Below are 22,057 nucleotides of genomic sequence, written 5' to 3' on the forward strand. Positions count from 1 at the left end.
GGAGGGAAGGAATTTGGGAAGGGAGCACATGGACTTGATGCTAAAACCTGCCAAGGGTATCATGGGGTTGACCAGAAGAGGCCAACTGGATGTTGACCTCACTTTCTAGGAATTATTGACTGCTGGGATTGATCATGCAATTCAACTCCCTCCTTTTACATGGGAAAATAGAGATCTTGACAGGCAAGGTGACACACCTAACTTTCCTCCTCAAGGCTTTGCTATCCATGAGGACCCGTGACAGCAACACATTGGGAGAGCTTTTAGTGCTTACCCAAGTGACTGGGCAAATTATTTCAATCAAAGATCATTGCATATAAGATTACTAGTAATTTAGAGCACCAAGCATCTGAGCTCAAATCCTACCACAAGGAACAATCTTTCACCAACTATTTATTGAGTACATACTAAAGCATAGAAAAAGAACTCAGGATACAAAAGAGTCAATTCACTGCTCTTTACTTCAAGGAGTGTACTTAGCCAGAGGAGAGGACATGGGAATAGTTTCAAGGCCATCCAGGAGGCCATTGATAGAGCAGATGGAAGGGAGCTAGAGGGGGATCACAGAAGAGATTCTGGAGATCCATGATTTTAAAGGAGAAGTAGACATGGCCCAGGAGGTCAAAGGTTGGCAGGGATTCCTGCAGGAGGGACCATGCATGCAAAACAGTGAAGATGTGAACTTGGGGATCCATTGAACTTTGAATGTGACCCAGAGTGGCAGAGTTGCTTTTGCTTATAACAGACCTCATATGCTGTCATAGGTGTTGGAAGAATAATTTGGGGGCAAAGGAAAGCCAGTGAAAAGTTATAAGGATGAATGTAACAGGATGGGACTTGAGTCTTTGCAGAAGATAAATGAGCCTCATCCATGCAGTCAAAGTCCTCTGTGTGCAGAGCTAAGGACTGTGACCAAGGGTTGGGCAAGACAAAAGAAGAACCAGTTCCAATATGGTGGACAAACTAAGTGCTCTCCCATTATAAACATGTAACAATGCTACCTGATTTATAATAACACCATTTCAAGTTATGAGAAGGAGGTCTCTGGGTGGCAGAAACAAAGAGGCGGTCAAAAGCCAGACAAGTGAGCTCATGAGCTAACTTCCAGGGACATTTAGACCTAAACCCTCAAAGGTAGCAGCTGGGCTTTTAATGTCTAAGCAGGGATATGAGATGGGGTCTGATGGGGCCCTGGGCTGGTATATAGCATAGCACCAAGTAGCCCTAGCAAAGCTGCCCCCAAGTAAAGTAAGCAAAACTCTCCCTGCCCATTGGACCACACGAGGAGCTTAGAAGTTTTTCCCTGCTGGGGCCCTGGAAGGAGGAAAAAAAATGTCTCAAGTGAAAAAAATCGAAATTGATCTGTGCCCTCTGGAAGCATGGGGTCCAATTTTCACTACCTGTCATGGTGCCAAGAGGGTAAGCTAAGACACAAACATAAAAAGCCTCTGTGATGCTGGCTGCAGAGAAGTGAAATCCCCGGGGTGCCCAAGAGAAGCAAACACAACTGCTCTTTAAGGATGCTTCAAGGAGCCAAAGCACACAGAATCCCCACAGGGAAAATGTTTCCTGATGATGAGTTCACAGTAAAAACTTGCAAACCAAATAAGGGACAGAGCTCCCCCGAGGAGGAGGCCTCAGGTCCAAGCAATGGGAGCTAGAACCCCAGGAACCTCAACTAACAGGACAGAGCAAGAGACTACTATATGATGTGATGAAGGAGATTAAATTTCTTCAAAGAAATAAATCGAAGACTTGGGAAGGAAATAGGAAACCACGCTACTGATCAGATGCCTGCGTGCATCTGTTCTTATCTTCATTCATTCTTTTGAACCCCCATCTTTTGAACACCCTATTAAATGTACCACACATTGTCAGTGACCAAATGTGGGGAAGCTGGGGACACTGCCTACTAAGTGGAGGCAGAGGTGAACCTGAGGTTCTTGGCCTATGCCAATTAGTGGATGGTGGTAGATGGGGAAGATGGTCAATGACCACATGTGCTTGGTGAGATAGGAGGGGATCGGCTTGGTCTTGGGCATTTGAGACCTCCCAATGAAGAGGTCAGGAAGCAGATGAAAAAACATGTCTGGAATTTGGCACAGAGGTCTAAATCTCTTCAAGAATTAAATCTGGGAGTCATTGGCAGGGGCAGCGTTGAAGTAACAATCCTAGAAGATTGCCAGATCCCCAGGAGATTGTGTCCACCCAAGTGTATAGCTCAGGTTCTCATTCAATGTCTGAGTAAAGAATACATCTGCCGAGGGGGCTTAGGAGGAACCAGAGGGGAAGAGAAATCCACAAGGATGTAGTATCACAGAAGCCAGAGAGAAAGAGAAAGAATGTCTGTAAAGGCTGAAGGATGTTCAACAGAGCCAGGGCTGCTGGGGACCAGAAAGAGGATTAAAACATCCAGCAATTGGGCAACATGGAGGCGATGGACGACCCTGGAGAGCTTGTTGGTGGAATGATGAGAGTGGATCCAGATGGATATGGGTTGAAGAACAAATGGGATAGAACCAGTTGGGAAGTGAAGAGAGCAGTGTGGACCTCTCTTTCAGGAAGCTGGCTGGGATCAGGAGGAAAGAGCTCAGACAGCAGAGACAGAGTGAATGGGATGGACTTGAGCTTTTTCAATGGCCATGCAAGGGTCCACTTGAAAGAAAGAAGTCAGACATATAAGGAAAGACAAAGGAGTATTGGTCAGGGGCTTCCCAAGGAGGACGGGGCAAAGTACAGGAGGACAGATTGGCTGCTGTAGACCCTGGAGGGCTCCTCTGTGGGGTGGGGGTGGGGCGGTGTATGTGATAAGGAGGCAAAAGCAGAGCTTAATGAACATAAATGAAACTAAAAGTGATGAAATTCTCTTCCTGTTAAATATGGTACGACTTAGCTTGTTGGAAATTTAGACTAGGTTTCCTTCAGTGGGCAAAATTCACCAGGTTTTACTGAGTTTTGAAGGGTAAAAAACCATGGTGCCTTGGAAACCCCGGGAGGGTGTATGGGTGGAGGCTCCGTCCAGGGCAAAGGACTGGAGATGGAGATGGGAAGGAGCATGATGGGAGGCTGTGGTGCCTGCCTGCAGATGTCGCCAACCGGGTGCTGCTGTCCCTCTTCACCATCGAGATGCTGATGAAGATGTACGGGCTGGGCCTGCGCCAGTACTTCATGTCCATCTTCAACCGCTTCGACTGCTTCGTGGTGTGCAGCGGCATCCTGGAGATCCTGCTGGTGGAGTCGGGCGCCATGTCGCCCCTGGGCATCTCCGTGCTCCGCTGCATCCGCCTCCTGAGGATCTTCAAGATCACAAAGTGAGCAAAGAGCCAGTGTTCCTGCGCTGGGAATCCAGGGCTTCTGACCCCCAGGCAGCCCTTCCTCTGTGCATCCCATCCCCCCAAGCCATTTTCCCCAAGCCCACCCATCCCCTGGGAGTGCTGGTGAGAGGACTCTGCCTCCTCCCCACCCGGTGCACTTCCCCTAAGGTACTGGACATCGCTGAGCAACCTGGTGGCCTCCCTGCTCAACTCCATCCGCTCCATCGCCTCCCTGCTGCTGCTGCTCTTCCTCTTCATCATCATCTTTGCCCTGCTGGGCATGCAGCTCTTTGGGGGAAGGTACGACTTTGAAGACACCGAAGTGCGGCGCAGCAACTTTGACAACTTCCCCCAGGCCCTCATCAGCGTCTTCCAGGTAGGCCGTCCGTCTGTACATCTCTCTTCCTGTGCAGTTACTGAATCCTGCTTCCTGTCCGTAAAGATCAGGACAGGCACCACCTTCTCTGGGAATCCCTTTTGGATCTGCTGGTGTCCTCCTCTGGTCTCCCCCATCCCCTGTACTTCTTGCCACTGTCATGCCGGCTGGCCTGTGTCCTCAGTGGGGCTGGGCCCAATCTGTCTGATATTTCTTGGTCCCTGGTCCTTGCAGAGAGGTAGGTAGGATAACAGATGATGAGTGACTAGAGTTAGGGTGCGCCGGGAGTTCAGAGGCGTGCAGCTCGTGTCTCTGAGGACAAATCCAGACAAGTCAGGTACTCCCTGCCCACCCTGGGAAAGCCCGAGGGATGCATGAAACATTGCTCACTCGGGAGGCATGGCTCTGCCACCTGTTCCCTAGGAGCCACCAAAGGGAGTGTGTCTGTAACCCAGTGAGAGGCCCTCAGAGCCACTGCCTCCCACAGAGCTAGCCTAGTGTAATGTAGGAAAAACTCCTTTCAGTTATAGCTGGTACCTCTCAGGTAACACCTCCTGTTGTACCAGCAAGAAGGGTGGTGTGTGACAAGCAGTTGGTCTTTTGGACGGCTCCACTTTCTCTTTCTTCCATTCACCCCGCTGGCTGGTCAGACATCATGGCTTTCAAGGGACCTGCTATTTCACACCATTTCTGGGATGACAGGGGCCCTGGCTGGTGCCATCCAGTTTAGCCTGGAGGTTGGGAACCAAACTGGGAAAGAGACCCCTTCATCAAACTCCCTGGCCCTGCAGAACTGGATGAGATGCTATTAACAGAGGCAATGGGGAGGGCAGGGACCAGTCACCTGTGCCCTGGGATAAAGAGGACAGACTGGGGAGAATGACGGAGCCAGAAGAGGCCTTTTGAACCATGCAGTCCCTACGGAAGACTCTCGGGGCTGCATGCCCACCCTCTCATCTCCTCGCTCCTCCCTCTCCCCCTAGGTCCTGACAGGGGAGGACTGGAACTCTGTGATGTACAACGGGATCATGGCCTATGGGGGGCTGTCCTACCCCGGCGTGCTTGTGTGTATTTATTTCATCATCCTTTTCGTCTGTGGCAACTGTATCCCCTTGGGTGCAGGGTGCAGAGAACTTAGGGAGGGGTCAAGAGTGCCCACTGACAAGGCAGCCAGGCCCTTTGGCTGGAGGGGAGGTCCTAGCTCATGAAGTGGGGGGATAGGACAAAGCAAGGGCAGGTGTGGCTATGGGATGGTTCCTCCCAATAGAAAGGTTTGAGGACCATAGCAGGAATGATTGGTCATGGGGAGAAACTGACCTCAGCCAGCCTGGAGCAGGTGGGAGGAAGCACAGGGTTTAGCTGAGGAGCAGTACAGATGGTGGTCCCCAGGTAGTAGCCTGGTGCAGGAGCTGAGATCAGTTATGGCAGGAAATGGATAGGATTTAAAGGCCATGGTGGATTCAGAACCCCCCGTGGATACCCTCTGCAGCTAGGCTTCTCGGAGGGCCCTGACCTGTGTCCCTGAGCTCACACCCTCTCTAGCAAGGGACATTCCACTACCCCAGCGGGCGTTAGGTCCTGTCAACACAGGCAGAGGCTTCCTTTCACCCCAACCCAAGGTTCTTTAGCTCGGCTCTCTCAGACATACTGCTCAACGTCTTCCTGGCCATTGCTGTGGACAACCTGGCTGAGGCGGAGAGCCTGACTTCTGCCCAGAAGGCCAAGGCCGAGGAGAGGAAACGCAGGAAGATGTCCAAGTGAGTTCTGTGTCTTCAGCAGGAGGGAGCTGGAGCGCTGGGCCCCGGTACTGGCCTCCATCTGGGGGAGGGGGTTTTCCCTGGAGCCAAATGATGAGGGGCCATGTGGCCTCTCCCTTAGGCCCACTCCTACAGCTAGGACAGCCAGGGTTGCTGCAGTCCTGTGAGTCATTTTGGGGGGGATGGCCTTCTACACAGGCCTCAGGAGATGTGATGGCAGAACCTGGTGCATCGGGCCAGGTGACCCGCCTGAGGGCTTCTGGGATTTCTCCTCCCAGCCCTACTACTCTGAGTCACTGTACCTCTTGGAGGGAGTCGTCCTTTACTGAACCTCAGGCACCTTCCATCTGTGAAGTGGGTGTTGGCTTCTCTGGACCTCCTGAGGTCTCTCCATTTGGGATGTCATGTCACTCTCTGTAGCCTGGGACTCTCCTCTGGGGGGTGGAAGTAGGACTGGTCTAGACAGCATTCCTCAAACTCAAACTACAAATGTACCACCTGGGAATTTTGTTAAAATTCAGATTCTGTTTCAACTGGTCTGAACCAGGTTGGGTGGATCAAGGTTCTGCATTTCCAGCAAGCTCCAAGGTGGTGCCAACCCTGCCTGTCCCTGGAGGGGCACACTGGAGTAACTAGGTTCTGGATGGAGCCCTGCTTCTCCCAATGCCCATGCCTGCTGGAATGGAGTGCCCATTCCTGTGGACAAAACATGGGAAGAGGAGGGGAAAGAGAGACCAGCAGTAGAGTCCAGACATTTAGAAAGCTTAAAACCATCTTGGACAAACCACTTCCATGAATTTTGTATGAACTAAGTACAAAGCCACTTTCCACCCATATCAACAAACACTGAATAGAGCTGACCAGTGAGCCTCAAGCCTGAGCTGTGGATCATGGCCTCTCATCAGAGAAAGGGCTTGCCCAGGTCCACCACCATCCCACTTGGTAGCCAGTCCTTCACCTTCCTGCAGAGAGACCCCCTGAGCCCTTGGTGTGGGATCCTTCCGAGGGAGTTTTCAGGCTGAGAAGACCCCTGACAACTGTCTGGTTGGGACTCCACCTCAGGTTTCCTTGGTTTTCCAACCCAGGGGTCTCCCAGATAAGTCAGAGGAAGAGAAGACCATGATGGCCAAGAAGTTGGAGCAGAAACCCAAGGGTGAGGGCATTCCCACCACCGCCAAGGTGAGACCTCATATGAGGTGCTTTACAGGCTACATGTTGGGTTCTGAAAGCCCCCTGGTTTCCCCCATGCCTCAGGGCATTGGTGGGGCAGGAAGGGGAGATGGAAGAGAGGTAAGGGCTCCCCTGCATTCTGTTGGGGGGAGGACTGGTGGATGCATCGGCTCCAGGGAATCCTGTACTGAGAGGCCGGGGCCTTCCAATCAGGGAACCAGGCTTCCTCACAGTTCCAGCTTCCTGCCCTAGAGCAAGGGGTTTCCACCTCCCTAAGACACCCATGCCTACTGAGAGGCTCGACTGACTCCCCACCAGTCCTGCTCTGCCCGTTTCAGCCTGGCATGATTTGACATTCCCAGAGACTAAGGAAATGGAGTTCAAGGAGTCAGGGAACTGGGCTCAGAGGGGCTGGGGAGCCTGGTCTGGGGAGTCCATCTCCACTGTTGAACCCAACAGAGGACACAGGCTGGGACAAGCGTGGGCTTGACTGTGTCTCATGGAGGCAGGACAAGTTGTCTGACCTTGCTGGGCCTGGGCTCTGGTCTGTAGGTCAGGGATGACCACAGTATCGCCTGTCCCTCAGGCTACAGAGGATTATGGAGGTTGAATGCTACGCTGGTCCCCAGCATGTGCTCAGGACATGCAACTGCAGCTGTGCTTTGCCATCTTCTTTATTATGTTCCTTCCTACAGCTGAAAATTGATGAATTTGAATCTAATGTCAATGAGGTGAAGGATCCCTACCCCTCAGCAGACTTCCCAGGTGAGGATCTTTGAGCCTAGGCTGGAGCAGGGTGATGGGATTAAAGAGGCATATGCCACCTTTTCCCCATGGGCAATATTTTGTGTGTCCCCTACTCGAACTCCTCCATGTGGAGGTCAGGACCAGGGAGATGTCCCTTCCTCACCCAACCTTGCAAATAAGCCATCTATCTGCCAGCTCATTTCTCCCTACAACACACACAGTAGAAAAATTCACACGTCTTGTTTGTGTTTATCTCTGCAAGTTTTTATTGAGTGCTGAATGCATGCTTCAGTGCTGAGGACCTGGTTTTGAAAGCACAGAGACTGGTGGGTACATATGACCTTCCTAGTAGTCACACAGAGTGGACCCTCAATGAGAGCACGCACACCCATCCATGTGTGGCACTGTGTAGAATCCAAAAGGAAAAGATGAAGGGGGGATGGGAAGGGGGGATTACACACAGCTATGGATGAACTCTGAGCATCTAAATGCACATAACCAGAAATCCTATCCATCTGGACCAAGGAGAAGACACATGGAGGAAGCTGAATCAGGCTGGATTAATCCTAAAAGTCCACCTGGAAGAGTCCTGGTATCCAAAAGCTCCCAGGCTTTGCTCAGCTCACTCATGGGTCCTATAGAGCACTGGGTCATGGGGGCAATCCTCTTTGTGGAATCAGCCAATGACCATCTGCTCCAATAACTCTAAGCTCCATGGGGAAGTTTTGTGTTCTGGATGGCACAGTGTTTGACACAGAGTAGGTACTCAGTAAAATGAATGAATGAATGAATATATGCAAGGATTTTGAGAAATGAAATGTGGGTTGAAATGGAGATGGTAGAGTAAGACTGATAAAATGTTCTTCCAGTATCTACCAGAAATGAAGATTGGAGTTTTAGAATAATTCATCTGGAGTTGTCTCACCTCACAAGTGTCATCTATTAGAAGCGGGTGGCTAGAGAGCGGGTGGAGACTGGCTGACGTAGGAAAGTTGAGGGGAACTGCAGAGGAGAAGGAGGGCAGGGAGAGTGGGCTGGATGCTTGGAGGAGAGGTCTTAGCAAGAGGAGGGATTGTGTTTATATCTACCTTCTTTCTAAAAATAATTCAAGCCGGGCACCTGCGATCTCAGGGGCTCAGGAGGCAGGACGCAAGTTCAAAGCCAGCAACTTAGCAAGGCCCTAAGCAACTTCGGGAGACCCTGTCTCAAAATAAAATAATAAAAAGGGCTGGGGATGTGGCTCAGTGGTTAAGCGCCCCTGGGTTCAATCTCTTGTACCAAAATAATTAATTAATTGATTTTAAAAAGAATTTGAAATGGCCTACAACAAAAGATACATGCACTAAAGGAAATAAGTTGGGCACAGACAACAGAAAAGAGAATTAGAAGGGAGAGGAGGCAAAGATGCTACCAGATGCCAAGTCTAAGAATTAATAGGTCTCTATAATGAAGCAGAAAGTGTGCCCCTGGGGTCCTTGCCAGCCCAGGCAGGACAGGAAATGTCAGGTTAGGACACACATTCAGAGGAAGAAGCAAGAGTTCTCTCTAGTTTCTCAGGAGTGGAAGGGAGAGAGAATCGGATTTGGATGGATGAGACCCTCAGGCGTCTTCAATGGGGAGACCAGAATCCAGAATCAGGGTCTCACTGAGTTGCACTGAGGGTCTCTGCCAGGGTGGGTGGGAGAAGAGAGAAGGTGGAGGGTGAGGGAACCCCTCTTCCAGCACTCTCCCTGCTTAGCACAGCCCCAGCGCCATCCCTGGGACCTCCTGCCCTGGAGCAGAGGACTTCAGGCCCTCAGCTCCCCCTAGAGGCCGTGAGACCTTGGATGTGCTGTCAGTGTCTGTATCCTCTCCCTCCCTCCCTCCTCCACCCCAGTACCTGCCCTAGTCCTGAGGTTGCGCTGCAGCTCAAGAAGTGTTGGTTGCTTTCTTTTCTTTTCTTTTTTTTTTTTACATACAGGAAGTTCCTCTCTCAAATTATTATTTTTAGAACCCTAGAAAAGAGACCGCTGACTCCATTTATTTTAACAACTTTCCTGCCCCTTGTCAATTTCACAAAAAATTTTTTTTTGTTATTTTTTGTTGTTTCGATTTTTGGTCCTGAGGGTTGAATCCACTGAGCCACACCCCCAGCCCTTTTGATTTTTCATTTTGAGACGGGGTCTCACTGAGTTGCTTAGAGCCTCTCTAAGTTGCTGAGGTTGGCTTTGGACTTGTGATCCTCCTGCTTCAGCCTCCCAAGTCACTGGGATTACAGGCCAATTCCACAAATTGGAAAGCCCCTGGGGGATGTAGCTCAGTGGCAGAACACTTGCCTAGCGTGTGCCAGGCCCTAGGTTCAATCCCCAGCACCATGAAAAAGAAAATAATGAAAAGAACAAATTGGGAAGCTGAAACTCAGGAAGGGCACAGATTTGTTTAGCACTGCACAGCAAGTCAGTGGCAGAATGAGGACAGAATTCAAGTCTCCTGAAGCAGCCCCTCACCCCCGTTCCCTAGCTACTATGCATTCATGGTGTTGATGATCCAGTCTTGAGACAGAAAGGGCAGCAACAAAGACTCCTGGGCTTTGTTCCTGGACCTAATCCCAGAATGCTCTGGGTCCGCCCCACAGACCCCTGACAGCTCAAGTCTGATCCCTGCAGAGCAAGAGAGATACCTAGGCTAGTCCCTGCTAATGTCCTAGAGTCCCATATTGGCTTCCCACCCACTTTGCTTGCTGGCTGCAGGGACCCCTAGGAGGGCTCTGATCACAGAAGCTAAAGATGAAGCCAAGTTTGGGAAGACACCCCTAATATCTCCCCCTCTCCCCACAGGGGATGACGAGGAAGATGAGCCTGAAATCCCAGTGAGCCCCCGACCACGCCCCCTGGCCGAGCTACAGCTTAAAGAGAAGGCAGTGCCCATCCCAGAAGCCAGCTCCTTCTTCATCTTCAGCCCCACCAATAAGTAGGTGGTCCCTTGGCTGCTGTGTGGGGTGACCCATGGGACTCCCAGAGAGAGCCATTTTCTCCCCTTAAAGACCTTTTCTTATTTCTCCATGCCTACAGCTGCACTGAGAGAAGCTCATTCCTTTAGCTTAACATCTTGTGCCCTGTTCAGGATGCTGGGGTGGGCATCAGTGGTAGAGTGCTTGCCTGGCACTTGCGAGGCCCTAGGTTTGACTCCCAACACTGGGGGTGGGTTGGGAGGAGGACTTAAAAAATAAGTGACCACTATCAGTTACACCTAGAAGAACCGCGTTTATTGGCTCCTTGCTAAGAGCAGATTTAGACATCACCAGTGCATGAGCTGAGAAATGCTATAGTTTGTATTGGCTTCATAATTTTACAGCTTTAGGATACATAGACTCTAGGGCTGGGGATATAGCTCAGTTGGTAGAGTGCTTGCCTTGCATGCACAAGGCCCTGGGTTCGATCCCCAGCACCACACACACACACACACACACACACACACACACACACACACAAAGATATACAGACTCTAGATCTCACAGAGTGTCACCTGCCTGCCATCATGGATGGAGTTCAGCCTGCCCCATCCTTTTTGCAGGGCAACTTCAGTGAGGTGGTGCATTGGGAGAAGGGGCAGATGGTGGAGGGATTGCATGGGAATATGGGACAGAGACAGAAGGAACTAACTGGGAGGCAGAATCCCCTCCTGTTCAGTCAGGGTACCATACAAATGCAAGGCTATCCTTCTCTACTGCCTGGGGAAAAGGGAGAGGAGCCATTGTCCCTCTTCAGGATGGTGGCTGATGGGGCTTAAACTGCTAGCAGCTCACAGCACCCTTGCCCCCCTACTCTGTCCTGCCAGGATCCGTGTCCTGTGCCACCGCATCGTCAATGCCACTTGGTTCACCAACTTCATCCTGCTCTTCATCCTGCTCAGCAGTGCTGCCCTGGCTGCTGAGGACCCCATCCGGGCCGAGTCTGTGCGGAACCAGGTGATGGGGGCCCCCATGCCAGGCCTTGGCCATCCCCACACTTCTTGTGCCCAGAGTGCAAGTGCATATTCTCTGTGGCTAAAGCAATATTTCTTAGTTTAAGTTCCTAAAGATCCAGACTGCCTCCTCCGCCCCTCCTGGACCGTACTGTTGCACTGGGAGTAGGATGGGCTCTGGCTACTGAGTGCTTTAGATGATGATGGTAGTGGTGACAGTGGTGATAGTGGTGGTGGTGATGGTGGTGATGGTGATGATGATAGTAATGCTAGTGATGATGGTAAATGGTGGTAATGGTGATGATGGTAGCTGCGGTAGTGGTGGTGGTGATGGTGATGGTGATAGTGGTGATGGTGGTGGTGGTGATGGTGATGATGATAGTAATGGTGGTGATGATGGTGAATGGTGGTAATGGTGGTGATGGTGGCGACAGTGGTGGTGGTGGTGGTGGTGGTGGTGGTGGTAGTGGTGGTAATAGTGGTCATGGTGGTGGTAGTGGTGGTGGTATCATTGCTCCATCCCTCCTCTCACTGCTGCTCCTCCCCCACCCCATACCCAGATCCTGGGGTATTTTGACATTGCTTTCACCTCCGTCTTCACTGTGGAGATTGTCCTCAAGGTGAGTAGAGGCTGCTGGACAGCCAGCCCTGGGCTCAGGGCTTCTCTGGGCCAGGGAATGGGACCCTCCCTGATGTGAATCCAGTTTTCTTACGCTGACCTCACTCAGGGCCTAGACTAAGGGGCGGGAGAAAACAGGAAGAAGGTAGGTCACCACAGGAAAGCCTCACAGGACCCAGGAAATGGGACAGATCTTCAGCTCCCAAGCCGGGGGAAGGCTGGAGACAGGAAGTACAACCAACCTGTGGCCTGCCACCCCAGCAGAGTACAGCCCGCCTCTGTGAAGCCTGTGGCACTTTCTTCCACACTGAGCTTAAGAGTAGATCAGGGAAGCTGAAATGTGTTCTTAGACCTTGGTTACTATTGACTTTCCAAGAGTCCCCAGGGGAGTGACCACTGTCCCAGCCTGGGGTTCTGGCAGCCACACGCTGTTCATGTCTTATCCACAGCAAATCCCCACTTGCCCACTTGTTGAGGTGGGCACACTGAGTTGAAGCCATCACAGTGCAGTAGGCTTTGGGGGTGCAGGCAGAGGGAGGGCTCATCCCGGCCTTTACCTTCACCAACAAGGAGAGGAGAGGCAGCCATCAGAGCAGACTGTGGGATGGCCCTGATTTCAGGGCCTCAACTACTGAATGAGTTGAGCGGAGACAGTGGATTCCCAAGGTCAAAGAGGACTTTGTGGAGGTGGGGACATAAGAGCTAGGCCTTGAAGTTGGACAGGACTTCATTAGGAAGAGAAAACCAGGGCAATCCAAGAGGACAGAGAGCAGCAAATTCATTGTAAGATTTGGGGACATTCTTGGAGAGGACAGTGTGGCCTCTTTGGATTGGGATGTTCTGTCAACACAGGGGAAAACCTGGTTACTGGGGCTGAGAAGACAAGACAAGACAAAATCATACAGGGCCTTGAATTGGACCTTAAGGGAGTATAATATAAGAAGTTGAGAGGGGAGCGAGAAGGCAGGGGGTAGGGAGGGGGTGCAGAGAGAAGGGGTTGGTAAGTTCTGGGGTCCTCAAAGGGCAGTTGAACCCAGCATAGCAATCCCTGAGCAGAGGAAAATTCCCAGAAAGCTCTCCAGGGGGAGGAGGACCTGGGTCCTGCCCCTCAGAAGGGAGGAGGGTCACAGGGGAGGAGCCTGTGAAGTCAAGGACTTGTGCTCAGAGAGGCAAGCCCAGCACAACCGCCCCTGAGAAGTCCGGGCTTCCGCCATGAGCAGAGGGTGCGCTTAGGCCTCGGGAGGGAGTGGAGTGGCAGAGACTCCCGGGCAGGCAGGCTGTCTCTGTACTCACTCCTCCTGAGCAGACAGAGGCAAGGAGCCCTTCTGTGGGAGGCAAGGCAGGGAAGTCTCTGACCTGCTCCCCAAGCTCGCTACCCAAGACACTGCCTCTCTCCCCTCAGATGACCACCTACGGGGCCTTCCTGCACAAAGGCTCCTTCTGCCGCAACTACTTCAACATCCTGGACCTGCTGGTGGTGGCCGTGTCCCTCATCTCCATGGGACTAGAGTGAGCAGGGCAAGGGTCAACCCTGGGCATGCCCCCAACTTTCTCTGTGCCAGGTCTTTGAAGCAGGAATACCACCCCATGCTGCAGGAGGAGGGTCTCTCAGGGACGTGGGTGGGGGGTTTCCTGGTTGTCCCCAGCTGAACTGAAGGGGCAGTGCTCTATGAGCAAAGCCCTGTCCTGGAAACTAAGAAGGGAGGCAGAGAGGAGAAATTAGCCGCTGTCTCCCCATGGGGAGCACAACCCCTGCTGGCCTGATGGGAGAGACGGAACCTCTAGCCACCCAGAGAAAGCCTGTGTCCTGCTGCCTGGCCCACCAAGGGCAGCTGTGTGGAGCGCTAGAGGCAGGAGGTGCATGGAGGCCCCACTGGCTGGAACAGGCTGCCCTCAGCCCCACCCCCTGTGCCTCCCCCAGGTCCAGCGCCATCTCTGTGGTGAAGATTCTGAGGGTGCTGAGGGTGCTCCGACCCCTCCGAGCTATCAATAGAGCCAAAGGGTTGAAGGTGAGAGAGGGACCCTAGCAGGACTCCAGAAACCCTGTCCAGCCTGGCTGGACATCAAAGGTCCATCTCTTTGGCCAAATGGGGGTTAAGGAAGAGGCTGGAGCAGCCATGCTTCCCTGGGAACTGTTCCCCCAGCTGACAGTAGGATGCAGTTGGTGTAGGCCTGGCCTCGCCTCGGCCCCTCTCTCCCCAGCACGTGGTGCAGTGTGTGTTCGTGGCCATCCGCACCATCGGGAACATCGTCCTGGTCACCACACTCCTGCAGTTCATGTTCGCCTGCATTGGGGTCCAGCTCTTCAAGGTGAGGCCCCCCTTCCTGGGCAGCCTGGCCCCTCCCCACCTGGGGCCTCTCTCAGGCCATGGAAAGCGCCAATGGATTTCTTCCCCAAGCAGAGGGAGCCCCAAATTGTGAAAGCAAATGTTCCCTAAATGCACAGTTTGGGGGTTAGATCAAGTTTCCTAAGTGATGCCCATGGCTGGCCTGTGGCTCTGCTGGCCACCGTTGCCTGTGTCTTCTCTTCCCCCTGCGGTCACTCTTCCCCTCACCACCTCAGCCACTTCCTCTTACCCTGCCAGGCCCAGGTTACAGCATACCACCTGCCCCGCCCCACCACCTCCAGCTCTGTTGGTGCAGCAGGGCTCTGCAGCCCATGAACCCAGCCAAGCCTCCCAGGAGCTTCTGGGGTGGCTGTCCTTCACTTCATGTCTGGAGCTGGCCTGATTCTAGGCTCATTTTCCTGGGTAAACACAGCTACCCAGCTCCTCCCTAGGAATCAGCCCCACAAAGATGTCCCCTCCCACAAAACTTTGGCTTCCAGATGCCTCTGGCTCTTAGGTCACCTGCCATACTCAGAAACTGACATCTGAGTGTTCCACTGACCCTTGATACTCCTTGTCATGACGCAACCCACTCCTGTCCCCAAAGTGTGGTCCTTGAAAAGTCATGATTATATAACCTCAGTGAGTCTTAGGTACACAATGGTATTTATGCATTCAGCATACGAAGCGTCATCCCATACATGGGGCCAGGGCCTCCGTTAGGGTTGAGGAGGTCACAAGACTAACCACATGTTCCTCCTTGAGGGCAGGGAACAGGATTTGGTGAACATAGTTAAGGTGGGGCTCCTAGAGGACCTTCAGGGGCAAAAAACTACACCATCTAGACATCTGGACAGCCACGTGTGGTCTTTGCCTCCAGACGTGGCAAAGGGCTACCCCCCACCTTCTCCTCTGTCAGGCTTGGGGGTTCCCAGGACCCACTGAGGGCAGAGTCCATGCCAGACTCATCCCTTCCTGTGGAGCCCCACCTGCGGCCTGGCACATAGGAGCCCACCAGACACTGCCCTTAAAGGAATGTTGGGGGAGGGGCTGCCCTTCCTTTGGCTGCCATGTCCCTTCTGGGCAAGAGCAATGGCACCTCAATACCACAACTTCTGTGCTTTCATCTCTCATCAAAAGCCCTCAGATCCTGCCTGCCCAGCTAATAGGAACACATGGGTCACACACGTCACATTTTACTCTGGAAACCTGTCACCTGCATTTCATGTTATTCCACTCCCCACATTTCCCCCACAAAACCCCCGCGTTATCCCAAGCTCTGCTCCAGCAATCCTCAAGAGGGGGTGTGGTGGAGCCCCACCACACACAGGGGCAGGGCAGCTGGCTTCAGCGAGTCCTGCGTCTTCAGTGATGGCATTTCCTTCTGTGGGCCTTGGAGAGCCTCAACGAGAATCTGTGGGTTTCAAACTTCATTTGAGCCACATTCAGACCTAGGACCAACTCCTCTGTTCACACCGAGTCTTTTGCAGGTATCCAAAGGTGACATAGACAAAAAGAGAAAGTGCTCTCATTGATGTTAGGGGGACCCCAGAGTCCCCTACTCAGGCCTTAGGGTCCCCTGTGCCACTCTGAGGACAAGTTGGATCATCAGAGCCCACCTAGGGTCCATCTCTCAGCTCCTGTTTCCACAGCGGCCCTTGGGGCCAGCCTATGGCAGGAGAGGGCAGGCGGGAGGTGGGGAAGACCTTTTCCTTGCTGCTCACTGGGGAGAACACAGGGGGCTCCTTCAGCCGTGGGAGGCGAGGGGCTCTGTCTCCCCGCTCCAAGGGAGAGGAGCAGGACCAGGGCTGCATTTCTATTTCCATCACTTGGGGCCTCAGCAAATGCTCACTTAAAGAGCTGGATTCTCACCTTTGAGAGCAGCTAGTCTGGGTAGGGAAGCCAGGGAGAGCCCTGCAGACGGAGGATGGTGAAGGAGAAGGGCAAGGCCACCCCTCTGAGAGGAAGGGGAGGCTCCTCCTTCCAGATGGCCTTACTGGATGATTCTGTAGCCCACTTTCCTCTCCTGTTTCCATGACAACATGTCTCCATCTTTCCCTCCTCCTGGATGTAGGGGAAGTTCTTCAGCTGCAATGACTTATCCAAGATGACAGAAGAAGAGTGCAGGTACATATGCTCTGCTGGCTGAGGGGCACCGTGGGAGGGTCCTGCTGCAGGGACCTCAGATATGGGGCATGCTGGCCCTCCGGGCTGGGAACTGGAAGACCTGAGCTATTAGACCCAGGAGACAAGTTCATAGACGCCCCCTTCCTTGGGCAGCTGTGGGGAGAGGGTGTCCAACAGTGTCTCTCCTGTACACGAGCTGCTCAGGACTCAGAAGATTCGGGTGGGGCAGAGGAAGCCCAGCCACACTCAGTGGAGTGACTGGGCCTCCCTGCACCAGGGGCTACTACTACGTGTACAAGGATGGGGATCCCACACAGATAGAGCTGCGCCCCCGCCAGTGGATACACAACGACTTCCACTTTGACAACGTGCTCTCAGCCATGATGTCACTCTTCACGGTCTCCACCTTCGAGGGATGGCCCCAGTGAGTGAGGCCTGAGGCTCAGGTCCAACACAGGCACTGTCAGGGCAATGCCAGGAACCAGCTCTCATTCTCCCATAGCCCCCACTGCACCTCGCAGACCTGTGATAATGCTCAGCAAACCCCACCAGCTCCTTGATGGTTTGTAGGACTCGTGTTGACTGGTCACTACAAAGGGTCTCTGACCAGGAGACACCAACAAAATGTGTCCAATCCCCCCATAGGGATATGCTCTCCTGCCCACAGGGGAGTCCTAGTGATTGATTAGCCATAGATGGAGCATTTCATAAAAGGGTAGGACTATTCCCAGATGGTTCCAGCCTCCTCTGGCCCTGTCCTTCCTTCTCTCCCATCACTTGACTGTTCAGAAAGTTCTCTGGGTTCCCTGTGGCCAGTGGGGTAATTCCTACCCTTCCTGGGTAGCTGGCTGCCTCATTACCCAAGGCCCTCATCATCTCCTCTCTGTCCACCCCAAGGCTACTGTACAAGGCCATAGATTCAAATAAGGAAGACACAGGCCCCATCTACAACAACCGAGTGGAGATGGCCATCTTCTTCATCATCTACATCATCCTCATTGCCTTCTTCATGATGAACATCTTTGTGGGCTTTGTCATTGTCACCTTCCAGGAGCAGGGGGAGACCGAGTACAAGAACTGCGAGCTGGACAAGAACCAGGTGCCTGGGTTTCCTGCTAGAGATGGAGAACAGAGCCCCAACAGGCCCTGAGCCCTGGGCTCTGGCCAGTCAAGAGGGTCCTAAGAGTGACCCCAGAACCTCCACTTAAGGCCCAGCCCCAACTCCATGCACTCCACACCACATCCAACCTACATACTAGTTGACCAAGCTGGAGATTCTCTCCTGGAACCCCCATGATGCTCAGAGAGAGGAAGCCCTTCAGAGCCCCTGGGCTGAGCCAGAGCCATGGTTACAACTGGTACCTCTGTCTCCAGGAGACAAGTTCATAGAAGGTACCTCATGGATCCCAATGAGATTCTTCCTCTAAATAGTCCATGCAGTCCCCCAGCCATGGTTCCTCCTGCCTTCACAGAATTTAGGGTTCCCTCAAGCCCATGGATGTGGCATGGGGGGGGGTCTCCTGGTGCTAACCCACCCTGTGTATTGTGTCCCAGCGCCAATGCGTGCAGTATGCCCTGAAGGCCCGCCCACTGAGATGCTACATCCCCAAAAACCCATACCAATACCAGGTGTGGTACGTCGTCACCTCCTCCTACTTTGAATACCTGATGTTTGCCCTCATCATGCTCAACACCATCTGCCTGGGCATGCAGGTAAGGAGGCCTCCCAGGACACAAGAGACCTGGGCCCTAGGTAGGCCAGGGTGAGTAGGATGGGATTTCCTGGTTCCTCCCAGTAGACATGAACATGCCAGGCACTGCGTGATGAGGGGCTGGGCAGGACACAGAAGTAAACTGGTCACAGGATTCGTCACCAGGCACTATGGTTTATTCAGGAACTAATTCAGAACATACAAATAGTGTGGTGATCCTGCAAACAGGAGGAGGAAGTGTCGGAAGTAGAAAGCGCTTTCTCTGTTTTTCTTCTGAGGTTGCAAAGCTAGATGGTTGAGTTGGTTGGAATCTTGGCTCTGGTCCCAAGAAAACTGGGTTTAGTATTCACAGAACAGGTGTCTCTCTTAGGAGTTGAGCATTCCTTATAGACAATATCCTAATCAGCAGCAGCCTTATCAAATCTTAATTAAGCATGTGATCCTTATATAAGTCTTATATAAATAGAATTGCACAGCCAGGCTCCCCCCCCCCCAGGAGCCCAAGACACACCCGATGATAAGACCACACAGCGCCTGGTCCTGAGAATATGGAATCACTGAGTCAGCAGGCCCTGACCACACAGAGGATCATGAACAGTGGCTTGGGTTTGGGGCTGAGTCAGGCAGCAGACTTGGGCAGCACCACCAAGACTGGAGGGGTGGGGACAGCCATCAGATCCTTCTGACCAACCTGAGAAGGCCTTGTGGAAGAGATGGGATTTCATCAACTTTCTAAGAAAGGGGAAAGAGATTCCCAGGGAAATCTCTAAGACCATGGATTTACGGGGGTGGGGTGGGGCATAGCAGTGGGTTAAGGGGGCGAGTTGTTGATTTAAATACTCTGACTAGGGACAGCATGCAGGTACAGCAAGCTTGGTGAGCTCTGTCTCCCACCAGCTAGTGACAATGCCAACCTCAGGACCCAGGGGTCTTGTCTCCTAGTCCTATGCCCAAATGCCTACGTGGAGCCTATCACAGAGCCCTGCCTGGAGGATAACCAGGACACCCTGGTCACCCAAGACAGATATATGAATGAGCTCTGGCCTTGCAACCCTGGAACACACTCAGCTGGACTTGAACTTGCAGAACCTCCCCTCCCTCTCTTTTGTAGGCAGGGAAAGGGAGTGTTCTGAAACCTTGGTGGGATTCAGGGGATCTCTAAAGCAGGCTCCTAGTTTTCTAAGCTAAAACAAGGTAGAAAGGGGACCCAAGAAAGGGTGGGGGGTGCTCCCAGGAAGGATGGATGCTCTTAAAATGGGATCGGCAGGCTGTTTTGCAAGCCCAGCCCTGTGGCCCACCTCTCCCTTGTCCCCTCTGCAGCACTACAACCAGTCAGAGGAGATGAACCACATCTCAGACATCCTCAACGTGGCCTTCACCATCATCTTCACCCTGGAGATGGTCCTCAAGCTCATGGCATTCAAGGCCAGGGTGAGTGCCTGCCCTGTGGCCAGTCTGGGTGGGCTTCCCGTGGAGCACCATCCCCGTCTCCTCACTGCTGAAGCCCCTTGGTCCAGCACCTCTGCTCCCTGCCTGCTCACCGCTTTGCCCACAGCCACTGTCAGGTACAGGCCACGGGAAACTCCAGGCCACCAGAAGCAACTGATGACACAGTAGGTGCCCATTTCTGCCCCATCTTTGAGCCTGTCTTAAATTCCTCACCTTCGCTTCAGCTTCTGAAGCACAGGCCCAGGGCCGCGGAGTATCTTGCCCTGGTTCTTTGGTTCTGGAGTCCACTCCCACAGCCAGCAGCCCAGCCCAGCCCAGCCACCTACTGATGGTTCTGGTTTCCCAAACCTGCCAGGACTTTAAGGGGGGCTCAGGGATGTAAGAGTTCCCCATCTGGATCAGGACCCCAAGTCCTTAGTCCCCAACAACTCTCCCAACCACTTGACACTCTAGGGGAAGACACTAAAGTGCCAAGAGGAGAAGGGTGTTGGCTGGCTTGGCCCCCGCAGCCCCAGAGGGAAGCAACACCGTGGACGTTGACCTTGGTCCATCCAAGATCTCACTGGACCACTGCCCTGTGCAGGCCACCAGAGTCCCCGCTTCACAAAATTTACCTCTGTTTTCCTGTCTCTCATTCCCAGGGCTATTTTGGAGACCCCTGGAATGTGTTTGACTTCCTGATCGTCATCGGCAGCATCATCGATGTCATCCTTAGTGAAATCGATGTGAGTATCAGCCCGGCAGAGCCATGACTGGGGTGGGGCTGAAAACACTTGTTCAGTCCACAGATAATTGTGGGGTACCCATTGCGTGAGCAGCACAGCACCCTAGGGTTACAGGAAAGCAGAGGCCATCTCTGGGTGGGTGGTCAGGAAAGGCACTCCACCTGAAGGAGGTGGCCACTGGAGAGGGGAAAAATACCAAGGCAGGGCTTCTGCAGGAGGAGCACAGCCTGGGCCATGCAGAGAAGGTTCAGGCTTTGGCAGGAGCACATGAACATGCAGGGGGTGGGGATCGGTCAGGCTAGAGTGGGGGCATTGAACTTTACCTAGCTGGCAGTGGGATGTCACCAAAGGTTTCTGAACAGGGTGGTGGATTTTAAAATTCTGAGCTGAGGGTCAGGTACTGCTTTTGGTGCTAGAGAGAGAAAAACTGTGGAGGAAACAGACAGTAAATAAGTCTATCACGTGACGGGTTACAGAATGGAAAATGTAGGCAGTTAAGGATGTGGAATGGGAGGGAAAGGGAGGATGATATCAAGAGAACATTGGAGCCAGTTGCAGTGGTGCAAGCCTATAATCTCAGCAATTCAAGAGGCTGAGGCAGGATTGCAGGTTCAAGGCCAGCCTCAGCAATTTAGGGAGGTCCTGTCTCAAAATTTTAAAAATGAATAAATAAAATGGGCTGAGAATGAAGCTCAGTGGTAGGAATCCTTGGTATTGAAAAAAAAATTTTTTTAAATGACATGGAGATCAGACCTGAATAAAGCAAGGCGTGAGTCATGCAGGTATGAGAAACAGAGTGCTGAAGAGAGCAAGAAGAGTGTGTGCAAAGGCCTATAGCCAGAGCATGTTTGCTGAGTTTGAGGAAGAGCAGGAGGCCCTTGTGGCTGGAATGGAGAAGGATGGGGAAGAGGAGAGAAGACGGGGGTCAGATCATGGTTATGTCCTTACTTTGAGAAAGACAAAGAGCCCTTTGGAGGGTTTAAGCATGTTCAGACTTTAGTTCTTAAAGGATCATTCTAGCTGCTGGGTTGAGCAGACACCAGGCTGAACCAGGAAGAGCGGTCGGAAATTTACTGCAGAACTGCAGATAAGGGGATGGTGGCTGGGGTGCTGGCCGTGGAGGTGCTGAGCAGTAGCCAGCTCTGGATCTATTTTGAAGACTTAGGCCATCAGGAAGGCGAATGACTCTAGGAACTGGACCAAGAGACTCAGCATGCAAGAATGAGGCCCTGGAGGAGAAAGGGAAACAGCAGCAGGATCTATGTTGAGGGGTAGGACTGCAGGTCAGGGAGGGGTTTCAGCCAGAGAGGTCCCCTACAAGGACTTCGAAGTGGAGCCCTCTGGTGGCCTTGCTTCAGAGTAAAGAAGGGGAGAAGACACTGGGAGGAGGAGATCCAAGACTTAGTGGCTAAAATCAATACAGCTTCCCTCTGGGGAGGTACCCAGTGATCCCAGGCCAGGCAGGGGGCAGCGCAAGAGCAGGAGGGAAAGGGGGCAAGAGCAGATGGAGAAGGGAATTCCTCTTCCTAAGCTACCCTAGCCAGGACTGGGGTGGGATTCTACACTAAGAGTGGCTGATTTGATCATCAGGGACCCCAGTGAGTGAGGAGCTCATCAATATGTAAGGCCTCTTTCTGAGCCTCCCACTGCTCAGTGAAAAGCACATTAGGTTGTGCCAGCCACGGGAAGCCTGTCGCTGAGTGGGGGTGAGGTGGGGAGGATCAGCCTGGGAGATGCCTGGGTGGGGTGGGCAGGGATGGGGTGGGAATGGGGGGCTGCAACTGAGGAAGTC

At 52.8% G+C, this 22,057-nt stretch overlaps 1 protein-coding gene across 1 annotated transcript in view; it reads left to right on the forward strand.

The window, feature by feature from the left end:
• Cacna1s (calcium voltage-gated channel subunit alpha1 S) overlaps positions 1 to 22,057 on the forward strand; it is a 62,484-nt gene that overhangs the window by 25,744 nt on the left and 14,683 nt on the right. Inside the window, exons 11-28 of the mRNA XM_026397116.2 lie at positions 3,086 to 3,311; positions 3,483 to 3,690; positions 4,674 to 4,794; positions 5,333 to 5,447; positions 6,533 to 6,626; positions 7,313 to 7,382; positions 10,181 to 10,313; positions 11,181 to 11,310; positions 11,867 to 11,926; positions 13,328 to 13,434; positions 13,847 to 13,934; positions 14,128 to 14,235; positions 16,327 to 16,379; positions 16,657 to 16,803; positions 17,277 to 17,478; positions 17,934 to 18,092; positions 19,412 to 19,522; positions 20,182 to 20,265. Of these exons, the coding sequence (XP_026252901.2) occupies positions 3,086 to 3,311; positions 3,483 to 3,690; positions 4,674 to 4,794; positions 5,333 to 5,447; positions 6,533 to 6,626; positions 7,313 to 7,382; positions 10,181 to 10,313; positions 11,181 to 11,310; positions 11,867 to 11,926; positions 13,328 to 13,434; positions 13,847 to 13,934; positions 14,128 to 14,235; positions 16,327 to 16,379; positions 16,657 to 16,803; positions 17,277 to 17,478; positions 17,934 to 18,092; positions 19,412 to 19,522; positions 20,182 to 20,265 (2,216 nt within the window). The remainder of the gene's footprint in view (positions 1 to 3,085; positions 3,312 to 3,482; positions 3,691 to 4,673; positions 4,795 to 5,332; positions 5,448 to 6,532; positions 6,627 to 7,312; positions 7,383 to 10,180; positions 10,314 to 11,180; positions 11,311 to 11,866; positions 11,927 to 13,327; positions 13,435 to 13,846; positions 13,935 to 14,127; positions 14,236 to 16,326; positions 16,380 to 16,656; positions 16,804 to 17,276; positions 17,479 to 17,933; positions 18,093 to 19,411; positions 19,523 to 20,181; positions 20,266 to 22,057) is intronic.

The sequence above is a fragment of the Urocitellus parryii genome, chromosome 9, assembly GCF_045843805.1.
Source record: "Urocitellus parryii isolate mUroPar1 chromosome 9, mUroPar1.hap1, whole genome shotgun sequence".
NCBI classification, from domain to species: Eukaryota; Metazoa; Chordata; class Mammalia; order Rodentia; family Sciuridae; genus Urocitellus; species Urocitellus parryii.